This window comes from Anoplolepis gracilipes, chromosome 8 (genome assembly GCF_047496725.1).
Source record: "Anoplolepis gracilipes chromosome 8, ASM4749672v1, whole genome shotgun sequence".
Taxonomy (NCBI): Eukaryota; Metazoa; Arthropoda; class Insecta; order Hymenoptera; family Formicidae; genus Anoplolepis; species Anoplolepis gracilipes.
In genome coordinates this window covers 7,332,415-7,356,479 of record NC_132977.1, presented here as the reverse complement: position 1 = coordinate 7,356,479, position 24,065 = coordinate 7,332,415, and the positions used below count along the sequence as shown (strand labels likewise).

The window sequence follows — 24,065 nt, the reverse complement described above, 5'->3', positions numbered from 1 at the left end:
TGAATTATATTGGCAAGTTCGTATAAAAATAATTATAGATTAGATCAAAAAGGAGGACAGAGGAATGTAATTTATTTTTCAATGTCAGCAATTAAAAAAAGGATGCTCGAAAAGAAGATTATCTTGAAAGAATCGCGATTGCGAGCGTCAAGGCTACCTGAATATCGATAGGGTAATATAAATCCCATGGCTCATCATAGGCTGCGTGACGCGGGAAGGATGGAGGTGGCGGAAGGCACGGCATTACCATGGCTGAACCCCTTCGTTCCAGATAACTACTTCCAGTGCTGCTACAGGTGACCGAGCTACATCTTCTGTGATCGTCGGGGGGAGCCAACCTCGGTTGCCTGATTGGCGCTGCCAGCAGGGCGTCGTATCCACCTCCGACCGAGGCGAAGCGAGGCGCCACCATGGGTGAATGAGACTGGTTTATCTAGTTTAAATATAATTTCTATCTATTATCCGATGGTTAAGAAAAGGACAAATTACTGGTTAATTACACAAAAATTACAAGAATAGCTTAGATTTCAAAGATAGAAAGAGTGAGAGAAAACGTGTTCCATTTAATAGCTCGGCAATATATACATATAATATCTTGATAATTTTCATAAGATATTTATTTTGTTCGATTTATTATCTTTATCCATAGAAAAAAAAATATTTAGGCAATACTATCGTTTACCTCGACGCATAATGATCTTCTTGGACCGCGACCCGGCCTGGGTGGTAATCTGGCGATTGCTTCGAGAGCGGCGGCGAGTGCTTGTTCCTCGGCTTCAGCTTCGGCGACCGCCGCTGCCGCCGCCGCGGTTAATGCCGGGTCCTCCAGTTGTTTACTCGCTTTACACCTAAATAAATATATAAATTACATTCCAATTCCACTTTAATGCCAATTGTAGAAATATCATGTCTATAATAATTTATTTTTTTTGACAAAAATATCGAGATATTATTTAATATTTTTTTAAGCTAACGGAGATTTAAAAAAAGTGCCCTTTTCACGAATCGTGTTTCATATTGATAAATAGATAATGATAAATAAAATAGATGAAATTAATAATTGAACGGAAAAAATAGATATGTAAAAAATTTTATTTTTTAATTTTAGATGAATAGCATCTTATTTGATTCCATATATAATATATCAATTATATATCAATATATTGAATATTAAAGTTTCAAAAATTATCGGCGCAGTATCAAAATTGAAAATGTACTAACAATATATAACACATATATAAAAAAATAATTAGATATTTGGAAATAGTTTATTTTTTAAATAAATGTTTCAATTGTCGCATAAACGGAGTAATTACTTGTTATTACTTGAAACTTGCGAAACGTTGACATTTATAATTACCTGCTCTTGTAAACTACCAGTATCACCATTAAACTGAAGAAGCCGCCGAGGGTCGCGGCGATCCGTACCCCCGTCATGACGTCGTACGTTTTGTAGAATTCGATTTTGAGCTGTTCGCGCTCGCTCAGAGTCGGCGTTGCATCTGGCAGGAACGTCGTCGGATCTGTCGTCGTCGTCCCTGTCACGTTGCTGCCGACACTCCCCATTCCTGCAGATCAAACAGATTCACTTACGTTACTCACGCACGAAAGAACGGTGATATATACGTACGTTTGCGGACTCGAAGTGAATGCTGAGTGTCTGGAAATTGTGTTTGAGACAAATGCGCGACGTCTGTAAATTGTCTGCGAACGTTTTTGGAAAGATAAACTTTTCAATCCTAAAGGTTGTAAAAATCCTCCCGTAAAATAATACGTTGCACGTCTGCAACCGCGTTTTGCGAAAAGGAAGCATAAGAAAAGCGAATAAATGGCCTCATTTTTTATCTGTTTGTTTCTTAATTTAATTTTGAACTAGCGGCGGCGATGATAAATATCGATGATGGAGCAAAACAAAATGTTGAATGAAACAGGAATGAACGAAGGAGCTGATTTGCTTTTACGAATATTTTCGGGAAGGAAAGCGCATAAGCCGTAAATCACAACGAGAATTTTTGTTTACCGAACTGTGTCGGCCAATGTACGCTGGCTGGGCTCGAAAATGGACTGACGGCGCTGAATTTCCTGGAACAGAACGAAGGTGCGCCGTCAAAAGGGATGTTTTGGCATATTCACCCAGCAGGATTTTGCATTATTTCAAAAATAAAATGGAGGAAATTAGGTCTGAAGAAAATTTACGCAGAGAAAAGAGGGGGAAAGAGGAGAAGAAAAAGTCTAAAGAGGAAGGAGAAGAACATTGCACAAACAAGCATTCAACGGAAACGCAACAGTCGACGTAGAAGACGGGAGAGTGATACACACTGCTCTCTCTCTCTCTCTCTCTCTCTCTCTCTCTCTTTGTCTCTCTCTCTCTCTTTCTCTTATCGAGCTTGGCCGGCTAGCATTGTGTATGTGAGACGGTTGTAGGTTCATGTATTGATTCCACCTTCGCAAGCCTACCCTCCAATGGTTAGAAACGATGCAGCGGCATCTGAACAAATTTATTAAGCCTAAAATTTGTCGTTTGTACCAATTTTTTGACAACTCAAAATACGAGGTCTACTTAAGCTGAGTACTGTTTGCCGGTACGGGTGAAAATAACAATTGGAAAAGAGTCAAGGAGAAGATTGACGTTCTGTTCTCAAGCATAATTTGTCTCGCCGCGCTGGAACGTTTGTTATTTGCGAAATGATTCGTACAACCGTGTACAATGTTGTTGCGGAAGTTGGAGTCATTTTTTAAAACTGACAAAATTCTTTTTAACAAGCACGAGAGAATGGTTGTTCCCTCCTACAATTGCTTTCAATTTTCGCGATCATTGAGTCGCATACTCGGGCAAGACCGGCTTCAAAGGGCAATTCAAAAGGAACGTAGGGAGTATAATTTAATGATGTAAGAGTGTGCGGTTGAAAGCTCGATAACTCCAATATTTTCAATTACTTGGAGAAATATCAAATTCAATATTTCAAATATCCCGACGAAATATCTTTTAAACCCGAGCATTCTGCTTCAATAGAATTTAATAAGCTTCTTCGTTCGACTAATGATTTGATAAGTAGATAGTGATTTGACGAAAGATATCGTCGTTCTTGAAACCCCGTTTCTCCCCATTGATTCAACGCCCTTAATCACTCGGGTTAGGTCGAGTTAGGTCAGACGACAACCTGTGGATGCTCCACGTTCGAGAAGGTTGTTCCATGTGCTCTCACCAGCCGTATCCCCGTAAAATTAACGGCGCGGTAAATCCCCTAGAGAGGTTCAACCTACAGAATTCTCGCCACGTAACAAGAGCTATTTACTATTTGCCGCACACAAGACGACCGACAAGGAGGGTTTTACGCAGCGCGACGTGAAATTACAGCCGCGACATTATTTCCGTAAAATTTCCTGTAACCAGTACATTTTCTCTCTGTTTCTTATTATTACATTACCTGTTGATAATTGTCGCTCGATATACCGGAGTATTCCAAAGCCAAAACAGTCTAGCAAGACGCTGTGTCTATGAATTTTTGAATTAACTTGAAATTAATATATTTTTTCGAAAGAATGTATCAAAGAATATCACATATACATTTCTTTTCTTAGCTTTCGATCTTTTGTATTAGATATTTTTTTAACTAAATTAACCTCAAAAAAATGTCTACTTCTTTTATGACGAATTCTTAATTTTTTATTTCCTACGATCTAATCCTTACGATACACATTACATTTTACGTGCCTCATCCATACACACATGGGTACACATTTCAAGTCCGACCGTTTTTTTTCATTTATTTAAATTGATTCAAAAAATCTGTAAAAATTCGTGAAAATACTTTCAAGTTTCTGGAACAAATATCCATAATTCATTTTGGAAAAAAAGGCAGAGATAAGAATCGGGCTGCGCTTAGAAGTTTTAAGAAATTTCAATGGATAAAAATCGATCGGACACGAATGACCCATGTGTGTATCGTAAGGATTAATCATGTTCTTGAATGTTAACAACTGAAAGTTTGCGAAATAATCTTCTCATCATCGAAAAAAATCGGCATCAAACTGGAATCTATAGATGAAAAAGTTAGGTCATGTCAGGGATGTGGAGGGCAGCATGAGAAGTAAGCACTTTATTATACGAAAATTCATCTCTTGGGAGGTTCATGCATTTTTCATTATTCTAAAATTAATTTCTCGAAGAGTTCGTGTATTTTACACGCTGCAGGTTCGCGTAGCTGAATAAATTTTTCGTTCATAATTTGCATTCATAATTGACTTTTTTTTCATCCGGCAAATGGTTATAAAGTTATTTTCCCAGGCAATTCTGTGCGATGCCACGCGCGAAAATCAACGCGATTGCATCATACTTTTAACGACCTGAATCGTATAACGAGCGATTGAGTGATATCGACTTACGCGTTACCCGTTACGCGTTCTAACGATCACGACCTGCATCGTCGAATGAAATTTTGACGGGAATTACCTGGGGTACATCCTCCGCGCATGTGCTATTACGTGGCATTAAATTTACGTACAATGCAGCCTGAGAGTCTGCCAGAATAGCGGAGAGTATAATATGTTAGATGGTCGAGGTATATATAACCAAATGCGCGTTTGTACGTACTATCAGCAAGCACACAGAGATCGTTCTATGGCTCGTTGTTCCCATCAAAGAAAGTAGGCTAATCTACGCCTTTCGTATCTCCCCTCTCATCTTTTCGCATCATAACGATAGTCGAAGTGATTCGAGTCTGCATTTGAGTCGACATTTTCAAGAATCGTTTAGTCCTACCGCAGGTTAAAATCAACGCTTATCAGCGATTACCAGCTTGTTCCACAATGAAATCGCAGCTAAGGATGCTTATCCGAGTTTCATTTTGAAAATCCCGAGAATATAGAAAAGCGCCCCATTCTTGTGCCTCGTGAGAGAATATTCAGGTTCTGAATTTAATTAAATAAATTTTGGATAATTATTTTCCGGCACTGAGATGAAGAGAATTCTCAACACTAGAGAGGATTAGATTACATTGATAAACATAATTTTATGTACAGTATGCAAGGCAACATTATTTAAATTAAATTGGAGGAAAGTGAATTGTCTTTCTGTTTTTCTTCAGCTTGATATTTATATTTATATTAGTTTTTCCGCGCTTGCTGATAAATTCTTCGACACTGAATGGTTCTGCAGTTCTTTTATTTCGTTGGGGAATTATGACTCTTTGATATAACACGCACACAGTTTTAAATTGCAAAAAATAGCCATGTCAATTTAATCTTTTACATACGTATTCATTCGTAGAATTGGGCATTATTGGAGTAAATTGTTTTTAGTTGTGGTTAACTTTTGAATAAAATTTTATTCGTGAAAGAGACAGAACTTTTACAAAGTTGCGTGTCGAAAGGTCTCGACGAGAATGTAACTTTCTGAAACGCAAATTTCTGCCGCGCTTAACTTTGGCGAACGCGCGCGACGTCCGAGGCGTATCGACGTCCGAAAACTTGATCCAGGTGAAAAGAAAGTTAGGCGCGTACGGAGAGCTATGTGCACAGATAACTTTTAAATATTCCGCAAAATTGCCGTGCTAGCACATCAAATACCGCGATGAAAAGAAAGATAGAGAGAGAATATCGGGAAAGAAAAAAAACATTTCTTCGCGAAAGGGTGTGCGAGTCTAATCGACGTCGAGCAAATGCCACCATTTTTCCTCTTTGACGCCTGCCAGGCATGTGTTATCATATTTCCACGTCGGCAAACGGTCAAAAAAAGGCTGGCGCGACATTGGACGAAAATGGGTCGCCCGATAATTCGTCCCCTCGAAAACACCGTTACGATATGTATGGATTTGGGTTAACTTCGTTTCGGCGATTTTGCAGTCGAGTCGCGCGCGAATCTTCCATTCGCGAGAGATACATACCTCGAAGCACAATATCAAATTCTTTCCTACACCCTCACGATTCCGTATCTCTTTTCGTTTAAAAATAAATTTTTTCTTCTTTTTTCAGTTTTACGAAAGTATATATTTTTTTTTATTGAAAAAAAGCGATGTGTGTTTTATTAAGGTATAAAAAGATATATTCGAAAAATAGCTTACACAATTTGCACGTCACATATATCATAATTTTTATAGATTATCTAAATTTATCTTTGGCCTCATATTTTTTAAATCCAGCCCTACATGTCAGTCAACAACTTATCGTATTTCGTTCGTATCTCGAAAGTAAATATTTCCTTTATCACAACATTATATCTAAAGTTTTAAATTATCATGTGTCAACGTTTTAAGTGCGTATATATATCTAGCAACATGTGATTTGGATATTATGGATTATTTATGGATTAAATGCACGACGCAATAAAAAATATTTTCTTAAAAAATTAAAAATAATTAAAATCTTTCTTTATTACATAGTATTAGGTATTTTAAACATATGTTGTTATTAATTGTTGAGAAAAATATGTGCAACCCTATGTGAAACTTGATGAGACTCTATTCATACACGGACGATTGAAATATTGTTGCACAATTTTTTCTGTAGGTATATCACTAAAAAATATCCTAGCTTACCCTATCACTTCGACAAAATCTGATTACATTTTCCGATACATATATCGGATCGTGTTTACATATCCGACCATTCTGCCAATATAGGAGCAAAAGCGTTAAAATATTGGATAGAGAGAGAGAGAGATAGAGAGGAACGCGCGTGCGGGGGCCGATAATTTGATCCCAGGAAAGCGTTCGTCTCCCAAGAGCGTCGCGGATTTGGGTCACTGGTTTGAGGCCTGTTGAATGCTAGACCGTTCTACTGGATTTTACCGTTACCTTACGGATTATAATTTTATTGATAATCTTTATTAAACGCTTGCCTCCTGACGACGTATACAGGACCATTTCGAATATCGAAACTCGAATTTTATATCGAGAGCATACAAACGGAAACGGAGAGAAAGAGAGCCATAAGAGATCAAATCGGTGGACGGATTTGTCTTGTTCCCCGATTTCCTCGTCGTTTCACGAAAACGACCCGCTTAACATCGCAAAATTCAAATATTTATAAATATCTTGAATATATTCTCTATTTGGATTTTTTTTGTGCGAATTTCGCGATATCAACGATCATACTTGAGTTATTCTTAAGCCTTTAAAATTGAATCTCGTGCCATTAAAATGACGGTATTCTGTTTTTTCGATACACACGGATTCGTTAATCCTCTCAATGCCATATAAAAATGTGATGCAAAATCAGCCGAATAACCCGAGGCTTTAACAGATTTGACGTTTCGTTTGTCTATTCTCTGTTATGATATATTGAAATGGATCTTCGCTTATGTGAAGTTTCAATTTGCGTCTAAAAAATTCCAATTTGCTGGAATTCGTCGTGATGCAGAGATTCTTGCCAGAAGGAATTGTGAGCCATCGAAAACAAAGAATTATTCATTAAATGTGAAAGATTAATTGCGTCTCTATTCATTAAATGTGAAAGATTAATTTACGCGCAATATTAATAAATTTAGCAGTGTGTAAAAGATGCTGTTAAAAATTATAATAATGATATATTATTATAACTGAACAAATTTTTGTAATAATGATAACATCTCTCTCTCTCTCTCTCTCTCTCTCTCTCTCTCTCTCTCTCTCTCTCTCTCTCTCTCTCTTTCTCTTATTATCAATAATGTATGCAAAAATATAATTCAAGTTTGACATTTTAAGGAAGATATATTTTAAATAAACAACGCAGAGTTTTAATAAAATATAAAAATATAATAATATAAATATAAATATAAATATAAATATATATATATAAAAATATGAAAATATTTTCTCTAAATTTGTCTCAAAATTAAAGTAAAATACGACAGAAGGAGAGAGATAGAAAAAAAATGGAGGTAGAAAAAGATAAGAGTTATTGATTTGGAGAATATAATATTTCTAGTGTAGTCGTTACGCGACTGGCAATATACGTTTTCGAATAATCGTCAGAATGAATTCTCGACGAGCGTTCCCTTGGAAACGTCGAGCAGCCGGGATCGACGCGGGAAAATTTGGTAACGAGTACGTCAGCGATCTCGTAACATTCCGGGTTACGTGTAAAGCGTGTGCAAAACGAGTAAAAGGTAGGGAGTAAAGAGGAAAAGGGACATAGAATCAATAAACCACCCTGCCAAAGCAAGCTTCGCTCAACTGAAACGCACGACACCTTTAACGTTCGCCTCGCTCGAGTCAAAACAACAATTACGATATTCTGCGAGAAATGGCAAAATTATTAATCAAACGAATCCGAGTTAACGGCGGGATTTAATGCGAAATATAGATTTATATGGATAAATAAAAATTCAATCTCGTTTTCAGAAAAAGTGAGAAATCAAAGGGAAGGGCTCTAAGCAATTATGTAGATAATTAATCGACAAATTAGACTCGCACGCAAATGTATGAATCTCCTGCAATTAAATTAGAATTATATAAAACCGTACGTTACATCGAATCAGGGAGATAGTTAATCTCTCGAGAAAAATGGAAATATATTATTTTTTCGCACGCGACCATGCGAAGCATGGGATACAATATCCAATGAAAAAGATTTAGGAGCGAAGATTATAAAACACGGACTGTTAATTCGAACGTAAACCGACTGTGACTCCGGGTAGTGCGCTGCATATGTGTATCAATGTGTGTATGCATGTGCATGACAAAGTAAAGAAAATAAAGGATAAAGAGGACAAGGGTTGGAATCGATAAACCATTCCGCTAGCTCAAGCTCAGCCCAGTTTCACCTGAAACTTGCCGAGTTCTCTGGATAACATACTGTAATATCCATTGTATGCGGTGGAAAGAGTTCTCATGTTGCGAATCATTAAAATTTCATAGCCTGTCATGCAAACTAATCAGATAGATAAGCTTTCTTAATTAGGGGTTCCGAAATATTTTTTAAAGATAATTTTTATCGCTATTTATTTTTATTTTGTAATTAACATGCTTATCGTTAATACTTATATTATTTAAAATATTGCGGTTTAATATATTTTTTGTTTATTTTTGTTTTTTATCGTCTAGATTTATTTACAATTCCAAGTTTAACATAGTAACTCATTATTTTCTTTATACTATATCTGCATTTCAAGACATTTACATTTTAGATGACACAATATATGCAGGCTGTTTATTTGAAAAGTTTTCATCCTGTTTATTTTACGACTAACTAATTTCTACAAAAAAATACCAAAAGAAATCAATTTTGTTTTCAAGGGAAACAAATTCACTGCTGTCGCTTCATCTTTCCTTCGTCAGAGAAGTTATCCCTTCAAAAGTCTTAAATGAATAGGGGTTAAATAACACATTATTTTAAAAGTTTTGATTCTTTTTACAACCATGTTTGCTTTTTTTAATTTAAGTAGATATTTCTCGAGAAAATTGTACTTGAAAGTTTTAGGCATTGTAAAAAATTTTTTACATACAATAAAATTGAAATATACAATATAGAATATAAATTATTTACAATTTTATTTATTGTAGCAAATTTCCAAAGTGATCTCGGTTATTTGCTAAGCAATACAACAAACTCCTCAAATTTTAAACATTTTGGAAGGTATCTGCTGAAATAACTCTGTATTTCAGTAGAATTCTTTGACACAAATCGTTCATATTTTCCAGCGAAATTTTATAAATAGAGGATTTTAAATGCTTTTAAACTGTATATTTCAAATTTTTTGTATCTAAAGTGTGCGTTTTACAAAAAACATACTGAAATTTAAAAAATTAATACGATTGTAAAAAGAATAAAAAGATCTTTAAAATAATATGCCATTTTTAAATAATTGTCAAAATTAATCAAGCATCAAATATAATAAACTTTTCAAATAAACACTTTATATATGTATAATTGTTACATGTCAATCACGTAAAATTATCTTCGAAATATTTGTTATATTTATTGATGTTTAAGAAGACTTATTTTATTTAAATTTATATATATATATATATATATATATATATATATATATATATATATACATACACGTTATATTACATCAGTCTCATGTGCGTATTACGTATACATAATTAAAGAAGATTAAATGATCAAAGGACTAACTTGATTGTACGAAGAAGACTATGTGAATAATCCATTGAACAATCTATTGCAAAATTATGCTATTGACTCCTAGATATGTGTGCGGACTCGTGTATCGCCAACGCAATAAATGCCCATCGACCGGAAGTAACGGCCTGCTGCAGCCAGCGCATCCCTGAGATCTCTTCCGCCGTCCTGTGTACTCGAACGATATTCGGTCGTAACGTTGGAGAGCCGTTTCTCCCCTCCTCCAATTTTGTATTCACGAATTCCTCGGCCAAGGATGTTCCTTAAATGTGTCTGGAGTCCGAAGTGAAAATATATCTCACTCTTGCCTTCAATCTCTCTCGGACTTTCGAGGCACTGCGGCAACGCAATTTCGATCAGCGCAGTTTCTTGTCGGGTGCTATACACTGACGTGCCTACTATACACATTTGGTAACCCAATTTAGCGGAAAGTGCGACGGATGGGGAATATACGTGAATGTATTTTACATTATTATCCCACACGTTTGCGCGAAAGAATTTTTGCTTGAATTTTGCTTCTTCGATTTATGTCACGGAAAGTCTATTACGGATTGCACGTTTTATTGATTTTATACAAATGACAGACTTTCTTTACCTTATTTTTTATTTCTATCAAATTAAAAGCACTTAGTATTTTAGAAGAAAAAATTAACACAAATGTTAAAAAATAAAGTTTTCAGTTTTCGTAGATCTATTTCAGATTATGATATTTTCGTACGATATTACGCGACTGCCAAAAGGGCTTGTCAAAACGGTTACCGAGCGATTGAGGTGGCAGCTGCCAGCGGAATCGAACATTGATTTAACTTGCTTACAACGCCATTGCGGGCAGATGTTACCGTCTAACTAAGGTGCCATTTCGCCCACGTGGAACATACAAAAGTCACATCTCTAATGTATGGCGCGACATAATTGAACATTCTTCATTCCCCGCAATCCTTTTTGAAAAACAAGCCCTTATTATAATCGTCGATCACTAGGTTCTTTGTGCTAAAGTTCTCAGAAAAAGAAAGAGACAAATACGTGGTTAATCGAGACGTCAACTATATGGATAATTAATTGGTGAAGATAAAAAAGATGCAATTCGTTTCGTACTTTAACAAAGAAATTAATTGTTAGTTTTGTTGATACTTCAATTATATTATTTTTATTATGATATTATTTCATTAATCATATAATTAGTATAATTATTATTAATTTGATTACATTTGGCTTTAATTAATGGAATGAAATTTTTTATTGTACTTTGATTCAAAAATCAATTAAATGCAAGCTTTTTTTTTGAAAGGAGACAGGGTCACATTTTCTCTCTGAAACTGACTGGGACAGATCTATCATTGGTCGGCATACTAATATTTGCATTTCATTTCCATTCTTCGCGATCAACTCGGTCAACGGATTTTCTTACATGCGCCACTGCGTGTGAAGCGTTTAATCGATAGTCGAATGACGAGGAAATTAATTAATTATTACGCGTGGTCTGCGCGCGAGAGACGGGCGCAGCCTGATCCCGTGCGAGAGAGGCGGCTTCATGGAATAACGATCATTCTCAAATCTTGATATGTTATAACGCGCGTCTTGATAATACTATAACCATTTCCAGATCATTTGTAGCGATATTATCGGATACGCCGATTGAATTAAATTAACATAAATTCACACACACTTATAAATTCTGTTAAAATTGGACAGAGAAAACAGTTGAACAACGATTGATTTTAAACATGACTTGAGATCGTAATTTTCAATTATATGCTATTCATTTTTATTATCATTGCTAGCGCATTAGTAAAAAATCATTCTTCCATTTGTAGTGTTTCTCGTCGAAATATAATTGTTAGAAAACTTTATTCTATGTTGAGAAAAATTTCCACTGACGTATAACTGACAGCAGGAAAATTTGACAGATAATTATTATTGTATTAGATCTTATTTATATATAATTCATGAATTCTTGCTGTCGAGCCTATGAGCAAAAGCTCAATAAAGTATATGCATTAAAGAAAACGAGATTCTTTCAAAAAAATGACGAGGGTGCCGCAGGTGCGTCGCTGTGGCTGTTGGCCGACACTATGCGGGGGAGAGAGAGAGAGAGAGAAAGAGAAAGAGAAAGAGAGAGAGAGAGAGAGAGAGAGAGGCGCTTTTATTTCCTCGACTTCCTCCCGAGCCCCTAACACCCAACACACGGTCGGTCGGCTTGGCTGGTCGGCTTGGCTGGTCGGCTTGGCCTGCCGTCTGCTCGAACGACGAAGGTGAGCAACGAAGGGCGGTGGACGTTGGTAGGGGCGGCTCGGTTGGGCTGGTAGGAGAAACAGGTATCGATTCCATCCTCTGCATGGTGAGAGGAGAAAGACCACCACCACCACCCTCCCCCGTTTTCTGCCCTCTTCGTCCTCCTCCTCCGTCAAGTCCCTCGCGCAACCCACGCACTCCGGGTCACCGGGTCAAAGCTCACGGCCGCCGGCTCACTGTTGCTTCTTCGAAATGGGTCTCTCGTGTATGCGTCGGTGCGTGCCCGTTTTTTCAACACATGCGCACATGCGCGCGTGCTGATTCGTACGCGACACTGCGATGTGATATTATATATATATATATATATATATATATATATATTGCGGCATTACATGAATTAATAATTATATTGATTACTTTGTGCGGTATAATTGAGCTGTGAGAAAGTAGTAATAATCGATGTTTCATTTTTTAATAAATGGCGATGAATTACAAATTTTCGATATTTCGATATAAATTTTACGTCATACTCTGTCGGAATAAAATGGTTTGCAAAATTTTCATTTTCTACAATGCATGTCGAACATTTTTTTTTATTGGCTAATGATTGCATACAGATATTGATTAATGTAGTCCAACAATGGAAATCGAGATATTTAATTTTCGCTGCAAGCAAGTTATTTTCATGCGCGATGAGATGTATTTTCTATCGTACGATAATATTTTTATATCATACGGACTATATCTTTAGCAGCTTGTTGACGGTCCGACTCGCCAATGGAACTCGACAGCTTGACAGTCTCCTTTAACTAGTCTACTTTCAGGAGCAAATATACTCTGACATCGTCACTATGATATAGCGGTAATCCAGCGAGATAAGGTCCAACGAGAGAATACAACGAGGGGAGAAGCGTGTTGTACATTAACTGTATAAATTTACTTTGTCCATCTTTCTCAGGGACTACGTTCTAATATTGCACCGCACTCATAAATCTTTGCACAATTATCGTGTGATAGAGTGAGCAGAGCGACCTGAAGAACGTCTAATCATAATCACTCGTCTAATCATAATCGGTATTACCTACAAATTGCTTCAGTTTTTAATTTTAATGACAGATTCTTTAATGAATTTTAAATCGTATATATTCTATTTTTACAAGGAAAGGTGTGGAAGTGTCCCCCTCCAATTTTAATGCGCTTTGAATATGTGTAGTCTAAGTCAAAATAGGAGATACGTATTTTTTTTATACATGTTTTTTCGACTGTTAAGGGGATAAAACACCCTTTTGAAAAAAATTGGTTTTTATATGTCTGAGCAAATACTGTCGAAACGGTAAAAGATATGAACAAAAGTTTCGAATAAAAGTTTTTATGGTTTTTAATGTACTTTATAATTGCATAATCAGATTTTTCGAAAATGTCATATTTTTCCAAATCCGCCCTCCCCTCTTTAATTCTTGAAAAATCTGATCATGCAGTTTTAAAGTACATTAAAAATCATGAAATTTTCAATTGAAACTTTTTTTATATCTCTTACTGTTTCGACGATATTTACTCAGAAATATATAGAAACCGATTTTTCTCAACAGGATGTTTCATCCCTTTAACGGCCGAAAAAGCACGTATAAAAAATACGTGTCTCCTATTTTGACCTGGACTACAGCATATTTAAAGCGCATTAAAATTAGAGGAAAACACTTGCATACCTTTCCTTGTTAGATCATTAAAAAAGAAAAATATATCTGTATAAAATTATGTGTATAATTAGATAATTAAGAGATATAATATTATAATTATATATATAATTATTGTATTATATTTTAATGTATATTTATATGTATTTGATGAAATATTGAGAAAACGAGAAATTATACGATTTGATAAATAATAGAGAACTTTAATATCGGTAAAATGTGTGGTGCATCTATGTAATTTGTTAAACTCGAAACACGTACGACTTTTTAGCACACATGTCTTGTGGCCTCAATTAATGTCCAATTATTTTCAAGGCACTTAATCAACAAATGCAGAAATACTGCATACATTTCCTGAACTGTTTAATTCTACTGCCGCTCCTGCCTCGGCACAGGAAACTTTTAATTACCGAGTAGAGATTAATACATATATGTTTGTAGGTATGCGTTATTCTTTTTGTTCGTCGGCATTATGAGCCGACTGCAATTCCCCAATGTTCCTTTAGAGCGTGCAGATGTTCTTTCTACATATATGAAAAATATTTCCGTAGAAATTCTGAATGTTTATGGTCGATGGAGTCGCTTATGAAATTACTCCGCACAAAAGTCAATATACAAGGTGCTACAAAACTGTCGAATGCCATTTTTACTATAAACTTCTTAATTTGGAATCGATTTTCAACAAAAATATCAGCGTATACCGTTTTAAATAATTAATAATTAAGAATAAGAGCTTCCGACAAATTAAACTTAGGATCGAAATTATATTTCTTAAGCGATTTCTAATAGATTTTGCTCTTCAATATACATATTGAATCCTTAAAGTCAGTAATAAAAATAATATTGAAAATTGAAACTAAAATTATATTGCAATTCTATTTTGTTAATTGATAATTTTGAAAGTTTTTATATTTTGCACTTAACAAGTTCAAGAAAGTAAATAATTGATTGCTTTCTTGCCCATCTCTGTTTTCAAGATATTTGAAATTTCTATATAATATTTTTCTCGCATTCACAATTAGTTCTCTGACATCTCACTGACGAAAGTCATGTATAAATAAAAATTCTTTTTTCTTTAATAATATATATACGTATATATGTTAGGTTTATATATAATTTAATAAGAATCTACTAAATATGTGGAAAGAAGTCTATAGTATATATAATAATTAATTGAATAAATAATATCGTCCATTTATAAACATGATAATAATAATCGGCAATTTTTATAGATCTCGATCTTAACGTCAGTGAAATCGCTAAATAATAAAATATAGATGCCAGAAATTCTCTTTAGCGAACCGCAAATTTCCATTAAACTGTTGTAAACTTTTTTTTATACATTCTTTTTTAAAACAAATTTCGAGAGTTATTAATTAAAATAACATTTATTTAGAATAAATTTTCTTGTTTAAGTAAACACACTTTATTAAATAACACGTTATTATAAACTCAAAATAAGATGTAATTAATTTAAGAGTGAGATAATGAATATTATTCTAAAATAATATCTTTTTATTGAGAAATAATTTATTATTTTTTATTCAATATAACAGTTTATTCTATGGCTGTTTTATTAAATATAATCCAGAAACGTAGAAAGTTTATTGAAGAATTGTTTTTAAAATTTTTGAGAATTTACAAACTATGCAGATGAAATACACAGTACTTTAAGACTGCAGTATACTTTAATACACAATATATGAAAGACTATATATTAACAGCGTGCTTAAGTTAGCATTTTTGAATGTTTGATGAGACATACACTAGAAACGTGTACTCCTTTGGAGCCCTTTTACGTAAGTTCTGTAGGAAGGCAAATCTTGGAAAGGATAATGTTTCAAGCTTAAACTTGAAATATAAGTAAGTATCATACTTACTTAATACCAAACGTTCTGGTAGAGAGAAACTTTTGCCCAACTGGTATTCATTATGCAAGATTATGTAGCAGTATCATTTAACATTGACACTTTTCCAACCATAAGCTCTCTTTTAAATCATCTTGAGATTACTCCTGTCGCCTTTTTAAAGTATATTTTAGAATTGTAGAATTTTAGTAATAATATTTGCGCGCTTTAAATATTTAATCAAATAACTTACATTGTTTGGAGAAGAGAGAAAGAGAGAGAAAAAGAGATACTCTATAATAAGTTAATTAAATAAATAAAGATGAGGTGAAATACTTTAAATATAGGAAAAGTAAAGAGTGAAAATTTTTATGCAAATCTGTTGAAATTGTCACGATATAATTTTTGTTGAGGTAAAACACGATGAGATCGGATGGAATCTGTTTTGGTAAGTTTGAAAAAAGGTATAAATGGAAAAATTCATTGATACGTGATCGATTTTTTTGAAGATGGCAGGGAAGTGAGAGCCGCGACTTCACATTTATGGGGGAAAACGAGGGAGGTAAACACTTGTAATCGATGTGGATTTATTCTCACACTTTGACGTGTATATCGCAGGGCTATGCGCCCTTCGTACGGCCTGTTTACAAGCAAAGAAATCGAGCAGACATCTTGACGTAATATCGTTTCCGTTCGGAGTCGAGAAGAGTTTGAGAGAGAGAGAAAGAGAGAGAGAGAGAGAGAGAAAAAGTGGCGCGAAAAAGTGGCCAATCCCTCTCTCCTTTCGAGTCCCTCGGGTTCACTGCTTGGAACCGGTCCAGGGAAGCGGCTGCAGAGAATAACAACGTTCCCGAGTTATTTGGAAACGTTGCAATAGACGGAAATCTCAATTCGAGAGGCGGGATCGATCGGATCAGAATGGATGGAACAAGTCTCGCGAGGGGAAAGTGAGATCTGAGAACAATCGAGGAAGATTTAAATCGAATCGCGATATTGAAAGAGAGAGAGAGAGAGAGGGAGAGAGAGAGAGAGAAGGGAGGGAGGGGAGAAAGGAGCGAGGAAATATTAGGAAAATGTTTGCGCGAATAGTGCATAAATCGACGCTCGATCATTCAGTAAAATATAGGATCGTTGATCTTGGTAAATTGATAATTGCCCGGTGCGGATGCCAGTCGCCACGAGATTAACGTGACAGAGGGTGAGCTACTGTACAATTTCCGCGACTAATAGATTTTCGAATTGCTTGTAATTACACGACCTCTATTGCGCGCCGTCCGTTGCATCTCGATAATTTATGCAACTGATAATTAATCTCTGCACGATAAACGGAATGCATTATGATACGTAGCATACGTATGCTATCATATACGGGGACTATTTGTTAGAAAACATATACCTCATATACCTGTATATAAATATATATATATATATATATATATGTACATCGACGGACACTTGATGATGACGCCGGATAATATTGCGATGCTCCTGCGGCCGGATGTATTCCGTCGTTGATGGATCGCAAATATAATAACGCGACCGGGAGAGAGGGTGGTGATAACGGGGCATTCGAACGTGGTTGCTGAGACCGTGGGGGGAGTGTGTTTACAGCTCGCGGTTAGTGTCGACTGTCGAGAGAGAATAAACAGCAGCTGGGCTAATCTGCAATGCAGATTCAGGTACTTCTATAACTTGTAACACGAGCATCCTAAGAGACTCTCGTGACAGCGAACCAGCCGGACCCTCGGAGTTATATAGACGACGATCCATGCGTGTGACGAGGGCAAATTTGCCAATATCACAATGGCCGTTCGTATAGGTACATGGTCTGCGGTATTCCGCAAAATACGAGCAATATCTCGATAGAGCGCACCGACAATTCTTGTGGCAGAAATATATTTCGGGAACACTCTCTAATTATTAATATTCACGCATTATAGAGAGAATCAATTACACTAATTTCGCATAATGTTATTTTTATGGAATAAAATTATTTATTTTTTTGACGAAAGAAAGAAATTTGTGTGATCCATGAAAATTTATTTATAATTTTGTTGCCTTTAATATTTTACTTAAAAGACAATAAAATGTTAAACGAAATGCATCGGTTTTTCAAAATAAGCATTTCCCTGATGGTACTGCAGTTTCTCTTTCGACATTTTTGACATGTAAAATGCACGATGATGCTTTTTACGAAACATAATTTACGATGTAATTTTTGCTGGTGTGTAATATTTACAAAACAATCATTGACGAAAGAAATCAATTTTTAAGATGTAACTCAGCGTAAAGTATCGAATGAACAACCCATCGTTTCTAGAAGGTACATTGCAACGGATGTAAAAACCTTTTACGTGAAATGAAAATAATATTATCGTTACGTTTTTTCCAATCTGTGATAGCGATTCGTTGATATTGATATAATGTTTGAGTGCGCGTTTAATGGGTTTTGTTTTAAAAATTTAACGGCAATAAAAATAGATTTTTAATACACGCTAGTAACAAGAACTGCAATATGTTGCAATATTTATTGACGCGTACTCTCTTGAACTGAATCAGTGAAAATGTCAGTGATTAAAGCAATGTGACAAGATTGCATTGAAAGATCAATAAGTATTTATTTTACTGATTTTCAAAATATATAAGTCAAACTCCGTTTCACTTATATGGCAGTAAGGTTTCAACTGAAAACTCTAGTCACCAACTGATTCTTCTCATGAAAATTCAATGTTTGTTATGTTATTTTTATAATTGAAATTACTGCTTTCATCATTGATAATATATTGATTCTATTTAAGAAAGTACTCCGTTTTTATAATCAAAAATCAAACATGAGATATCTGTAATCTGTAAACATAGATAATCTAGTCTCCTTATCGATTCAAACTAATCGCGAATGAATTTAAAATTCCACTTTATATTTATATGAAATTTATGTCTATATATCATGCTTAGCGTTGAACATTGAGATCTAATTCTATTTTATTGTTAGTTTATTATATGTATGAAAATACTCTATTATATATAAAATTATTATAATATTATATATACATTTACGTTAAATGTATACTTGTATGACTGGCAGATATGAATATGTGAATTGTTAGAACTGATGGGTTGCCGGAATTGATAACGTTTTGCGAATTGTGAAATTCGGTCGCGAAACTGGATCGAAATTTTCTCCTCTTCCTTGGCATTTCCTAGCGATTCATCCGTCGATGGGGTAGGTCGATCGGCACTATTCCGATATGGAAATAGCATCGCATCGTTCGTTCGTCCGGAGGGCCAATGGGTGTCGGAGGCGCTTCTCGGTTGTTCCGGGACTTTGTTGAGAAACTAGAACGAGCTTATATCGCCTACGATGGCGTCGTAGGGTCGTGCCTGGGTCGCGCCTGGGGCGGCCCACCAACCACGACGTGGACGACGACGTTGACGTTATTCCGCGAGACTCAGAATCCAATATCGCGGAACGCGCCTCATTCTCTCTTCCTCCCTTCCTCCTTTCTCTCCTTGTCGACTTATTCCCTTGTTTTTACCCTTCGCAAATAGCTCTCTATTCGCCTCATTGCGCGCCCCTTTCTCTCTACTTCTTGGCTCTCTAGTCTCTCGGAGAAGGACGAATTCAACAGTTTGTTCGTGTATCCATTCGTTTGAGTTAGAACCCCCCTTTCTCTCTCTCTCTCTCTCTCTTTCTTTCTTTCTTCCGCCTTCCTTTTTATCGCCTTATTTTGACTCTTAGTACCCCTCCCGCTGCATGTCTTTCCCTCTTCTCGAGTTCCCGTTGTCGGGCTCGATATCAATTCTGGGATGGGTAAACGCTTATAGTAAACAACTGATATGTCGATATTCCTAGGTAGCGAAGACAGGGGAAATAGGCTGTGTGTTTGAAAGGATCGCCGAGGAGAGAGACTGTATCTATGCAGAAGACAACTGGATCATAAAATAATCAGATAAACATGAGAAAGCTTTATCGAAATATTTGAAATCTCTTCTTCGTGAAGAGGAAATATATATCTTTTTAATTGAAACTTGGACTTTTTTATTAGGCGATATTTATATATACAAGTAGCTTAATCAGAGAGAGAGTTAGTAAATAGTTTTCATCGTAAAAATTTCTGCGAGTTTAAATGAGAAATATCTGTTCCGTGCACAAGTGCAAATGATGGTAATATTTTGTATTATAGGGTGTCTACTCCCTGGAAAAAACATGGAAAACTGGCAACATTCAGAGATTTCTTTTGTATCTGGAAAAATCAGAGATGTGTCTCATGGAATTTTATTGGGATAATTATATAAATTAGATTGCCCAAGACACTAGACGTAAATGAGATTCATGTTATACCCGCATTTTGATATTTAATTTATTTAATAAATATTCTAATAATTTTTACGCATATATAGAACTAAACAATAAATAAAAAAATATATATATTCAATATTATATTCAATGTACATATATATATTTTTTTGTTTATACACTTAAATGTCTTAACATAATATTGAACATGAATTACATACTCTTTGTAACTTTTAAAAATAAATAATGAAAATTTTATATAAATGAAAAATTATCCTATGAAAGTTACTCAGTTTTTTTAGTACATTTATAAATCTAACATTAAAACTTAAAAGGCTTCGTGTTTTTCTTATAAATGAAAAACATTAGAAAATGCATGTAATAAAAAAATTGATTTTAAAGAAAGTTGTATTAAAAAGTTTTAAAAATATTCCTTTTACTTTGATTTTTGAACAAAAATACCTGGAAAATCAGGGAATTTTTTTACAAAATTTGAGTAGACACCTTGTTATCAAGAAGATTATAAACAGATCTTTAACAATTAGAGGCTAATGGATGTAAAGTGTGTTATCTGATACAACGCTCGTGTTACAACAACGATATCCCAAGAACTTTGCTAGGAGTGTATTAAAAACTAAATATCTGAAATATGTCGAGTTAGTTTCTGTATCGATATTCGATCGAGAAATTTGCCTTTTCCTTTTGATACCCGAGTTTGTTGATAAATGATCGGCCAATAACATTATTGAAATTTGAATCTTGTCGCGTGAAAACGCGCGCGCGTAAAAGCGCGCGCTCCACTGCTGTCCCGTCTCTCCATTATAGCTAATATCGATTTTCGATATCGATCTCGCTGCAAAGATACGCTATCGCACGAGAATCTTCTCTCACGCTATACTTGTTACATTTATCTTTCGATAACAGAGTAACAACTCGACAGAATCTGTCGTACCTTTGTCAGTTTCTTTTATCGTAACGCTTTCGCTACGCATCGTTAAGACGTATCGAGCTTTCAAATCTTTTCGAGAACTGCATGACCTTTCGGAGAATATATATTAACATGCGTGTATCGACTATATTCTTGTCATTTTCCGTTTTAACATTGAGCGATGTGTCTATATCATAATTTAGATATTTTAATAAATAAACATTTGACAGTTTCATTTCCCTGATCATATCTGATGTGGAGAGATTGAGACTTAGTAAAATAACATCTCAAAATATTGATTTCATAATTAATATAAGTAGCGTTGACAATTGACTAAAAAATATTTTGAGATATGCGTATACGTTAACAAAAAGATCCCATTTTTTATTAAAAAAATAATCTTCTCAACAAAATATCAAAGTTTATTACGCTCGTTACGAAATTATCTATAAAATAGCTGGCTCAATTTTAATAACGCATAATCCATCTTTTTTTAAGTAATTTCGTCAGCATGGTGCAGCGGTCGTTTTTCGTAATGCAGATTTTCCGGGATTTTTCAATCCATAAAGAACTCTCGAGTTCGAAAGCAGAGACGCTTTTACGGGATGCTTTATTGACTAGAGATGAAGGAATATTTTTTTTCTTTTTTTAACCGAATAAGCTTCGGTGGTATTCAAAGTAGCGAATTGGAAAAATATCAGGGCTGAAATTTTCATCTTTAATCTTCTCGAATAGCTTTCTCTTCGTGAACATTTCAGCAAAAATGATAAGAAAAAATTTGCATACAAGTATTTATTTAGAGATTAATATTTACAGAAAAATACAAATGCAATTCGCATTTAAAATCTAACAAGTGTGTAGGTAATTTCGGTACACTATATTCCTATTTGTGTAAGGAAAGTTATAATAGATGTAACGATGTAAAATGCAGTGGATATTAGAGAAAAAGAGAATGAAAATGTGCAATCGATCTTAGATTTTATTTTCGTATCCGCCTCTGATATTGTGATATTACGTTATTCAACGGTATTTTGTTAACTCGAGTCTGGAAATACCAAGAGTGAACGGGGATGCATTCCACCTGTTTTCATCCTCTATATATAACCATCTCGCGTTCTGTCAATAAAGCAACTCAGATCGGGGATCGAGTTCATACCGCGTTTTACACGCGATTTACTCTCTGTTCTCGTTTTAGTCTATATGAAGTAAAACCGCTTTACAACTGGCGAACAAATCATTCTGATTGTGGAGATACTTGGTCCAAGGAACCAAAATACTACGATAAAAATTTCTGAAGTAAAAAGTCTAATAAAACGTGTTTCAGTGCGGTGTAAAAATTAGACATTGATCAAGACATAAAAATAAAGTTTCTATAATTTAATGCTTTGTTATGATGTAATGATTTATTATGATAAAAAAACGATTGTTCGCATATGTTTTAAAGAATAATATCGTTATCCGAGAAAAACTCAAATGGCAAAATCATATATATGTCTCTCTGATGGAGAATATAAAAATTGAGGAAAAACTAAAAGCGTGGATTCTAAAATTAATGAAATATGTTTGTTTATTACTCGAAATGTTTATGTAGGATAGAAAAATCGCGAAAATGTATTACAAACTAACTTGCTGCATGTATTTTGCTTAATTAATTTTCGACAGTTTGAATCGATATTGCAGAAAGCCATTACATTATATGCAAAGGATATTACATAATCTGACTAACGCGTGTTACAACATATGCAGATGCTTACGCGTGTGGTATTAAAATTTGTTGCAATAAATTAAAATTGAATATATAATATTATCAAATTCAGTTAAAATTTTAGAAAATTTATATAATCTATTTTATAATTAATATTATTAATTCATTTGAATAAAGTGTTGATGACAAAATAACGATATAACTTTTTGCAGTCATTAGTGCGTGCTTATTGAATGGACATTTTACGGTACTCAAGCGGAGATGCTACGAGGAAAGTTGTAAAAAATCATAAAATGCAGAAGCGAGTCTTCTCGAAAGCTTCGTCGAGAAAGATACTTCGTGTATCTTTGAAAGTCCGCTAAAAGCTTTGCATCGCTAATTCCGCCGCGCGATATAACCGCACTCGATTAAGAAATGACCCGCGAGTCGAACCGCGATTGCCACGTGTCTGTTTTTAAAGTCTATTTTTAAAATTGAAAGTATATATAACCGTTTCGAGATAGACTGTCGACTTCTTCGTCGAATCAATCGCGGTGGTTCCGGAGTTGACGAAAGAAGAAGAAATCGGGGGGTGGACCGCGAGAAGACGTTTTCGCCACTTACACGAGTGTACTGCAACTGATGACGAACAGAGTTTTCCACTTTGAGCCGCGGGGGAATATAGTTGTTTGAAGATTGGGCGATACTTTAAGAGACTTTTACTATCTGAAATCGAAACTCTCCGGGAATATCACGTGCTTTATCTTTCATGTAAAAAATATTTAATAACCGCATATGTGTGATGTCGAAAATGTAGAATTATTCCCTAGTATTGTCTCTTCCATTTGAAAACAAAGACGATCTTTTTTTTATTTAAACAATCTGTTTGCAAGATTATTATATAATAAATACTTTGGGATTACATATTATTTCAATTAAAAATTTTCTTGTTTTATTATTTATCTTAATATTACGTATAAAAAAATATATATATCTATTTAATTAATTTAATTAATGTATTTTATATAAAGACATAAAATATGTAATAAAAAATATATATTTCTACATGACATACAAACGACGCTACGAACAATGTTCTATTAATATTCTCAATAGTGTAAGTTGTGCTTCATGATATTTTACACGACACGAAACTGCGGGAAAATTGTAACAAATATGAGCTTATCGAAACTAGACAATCATTTACGTAGTAAAGACACCGGTAATAATTGAACAAAAATATCCACAAGATAATGGTTATATCACAAATTCAGTAATCGGCTCCATTTCCGTATTTTGCGTCGTGTTTATCGCGGTC

The 24,065-nt window shown here is 34.7% G+C and overlaps 1 protein-coding gene across 2 annotated transcripts in view; it reads right to left on the bottom strand.

Moving 5' to 3' along the window:
• Nucleotides 1–24,065, bottom strand: part of LOC140668307 (uncharacterized) — a 70,296-nt gene that overhangs the window by 7,828 nt on the left and 38,403 nt on the right. The window contains exons 3-6 of one of the 2 annotated variants that reach the window (XM_072897213.1): nt 2,021–2,082; nt 1,361–1,568; nt 683–848; nt 158–433 (exon numbers count right to left, since the gene is read on the bottom strand). In XM_072897213.1, the coding sequence (XP_072753314.1) occupies nt 158–433; nt 683–848; nt 1,361–1,566 (648 nt within the window). In that variant the 5' untranslated portion in view covers nt 1,567–1,568; nt 2,021–2,082. The remainder of the gene's footprint in view (nt 1–157; nt 434–682; nt 849–1,360; nt 1,569–2,020; nt 2,083–24,065) is intronic. The other variant, XM_072897212.1, reaches the window with a different exon arrangement.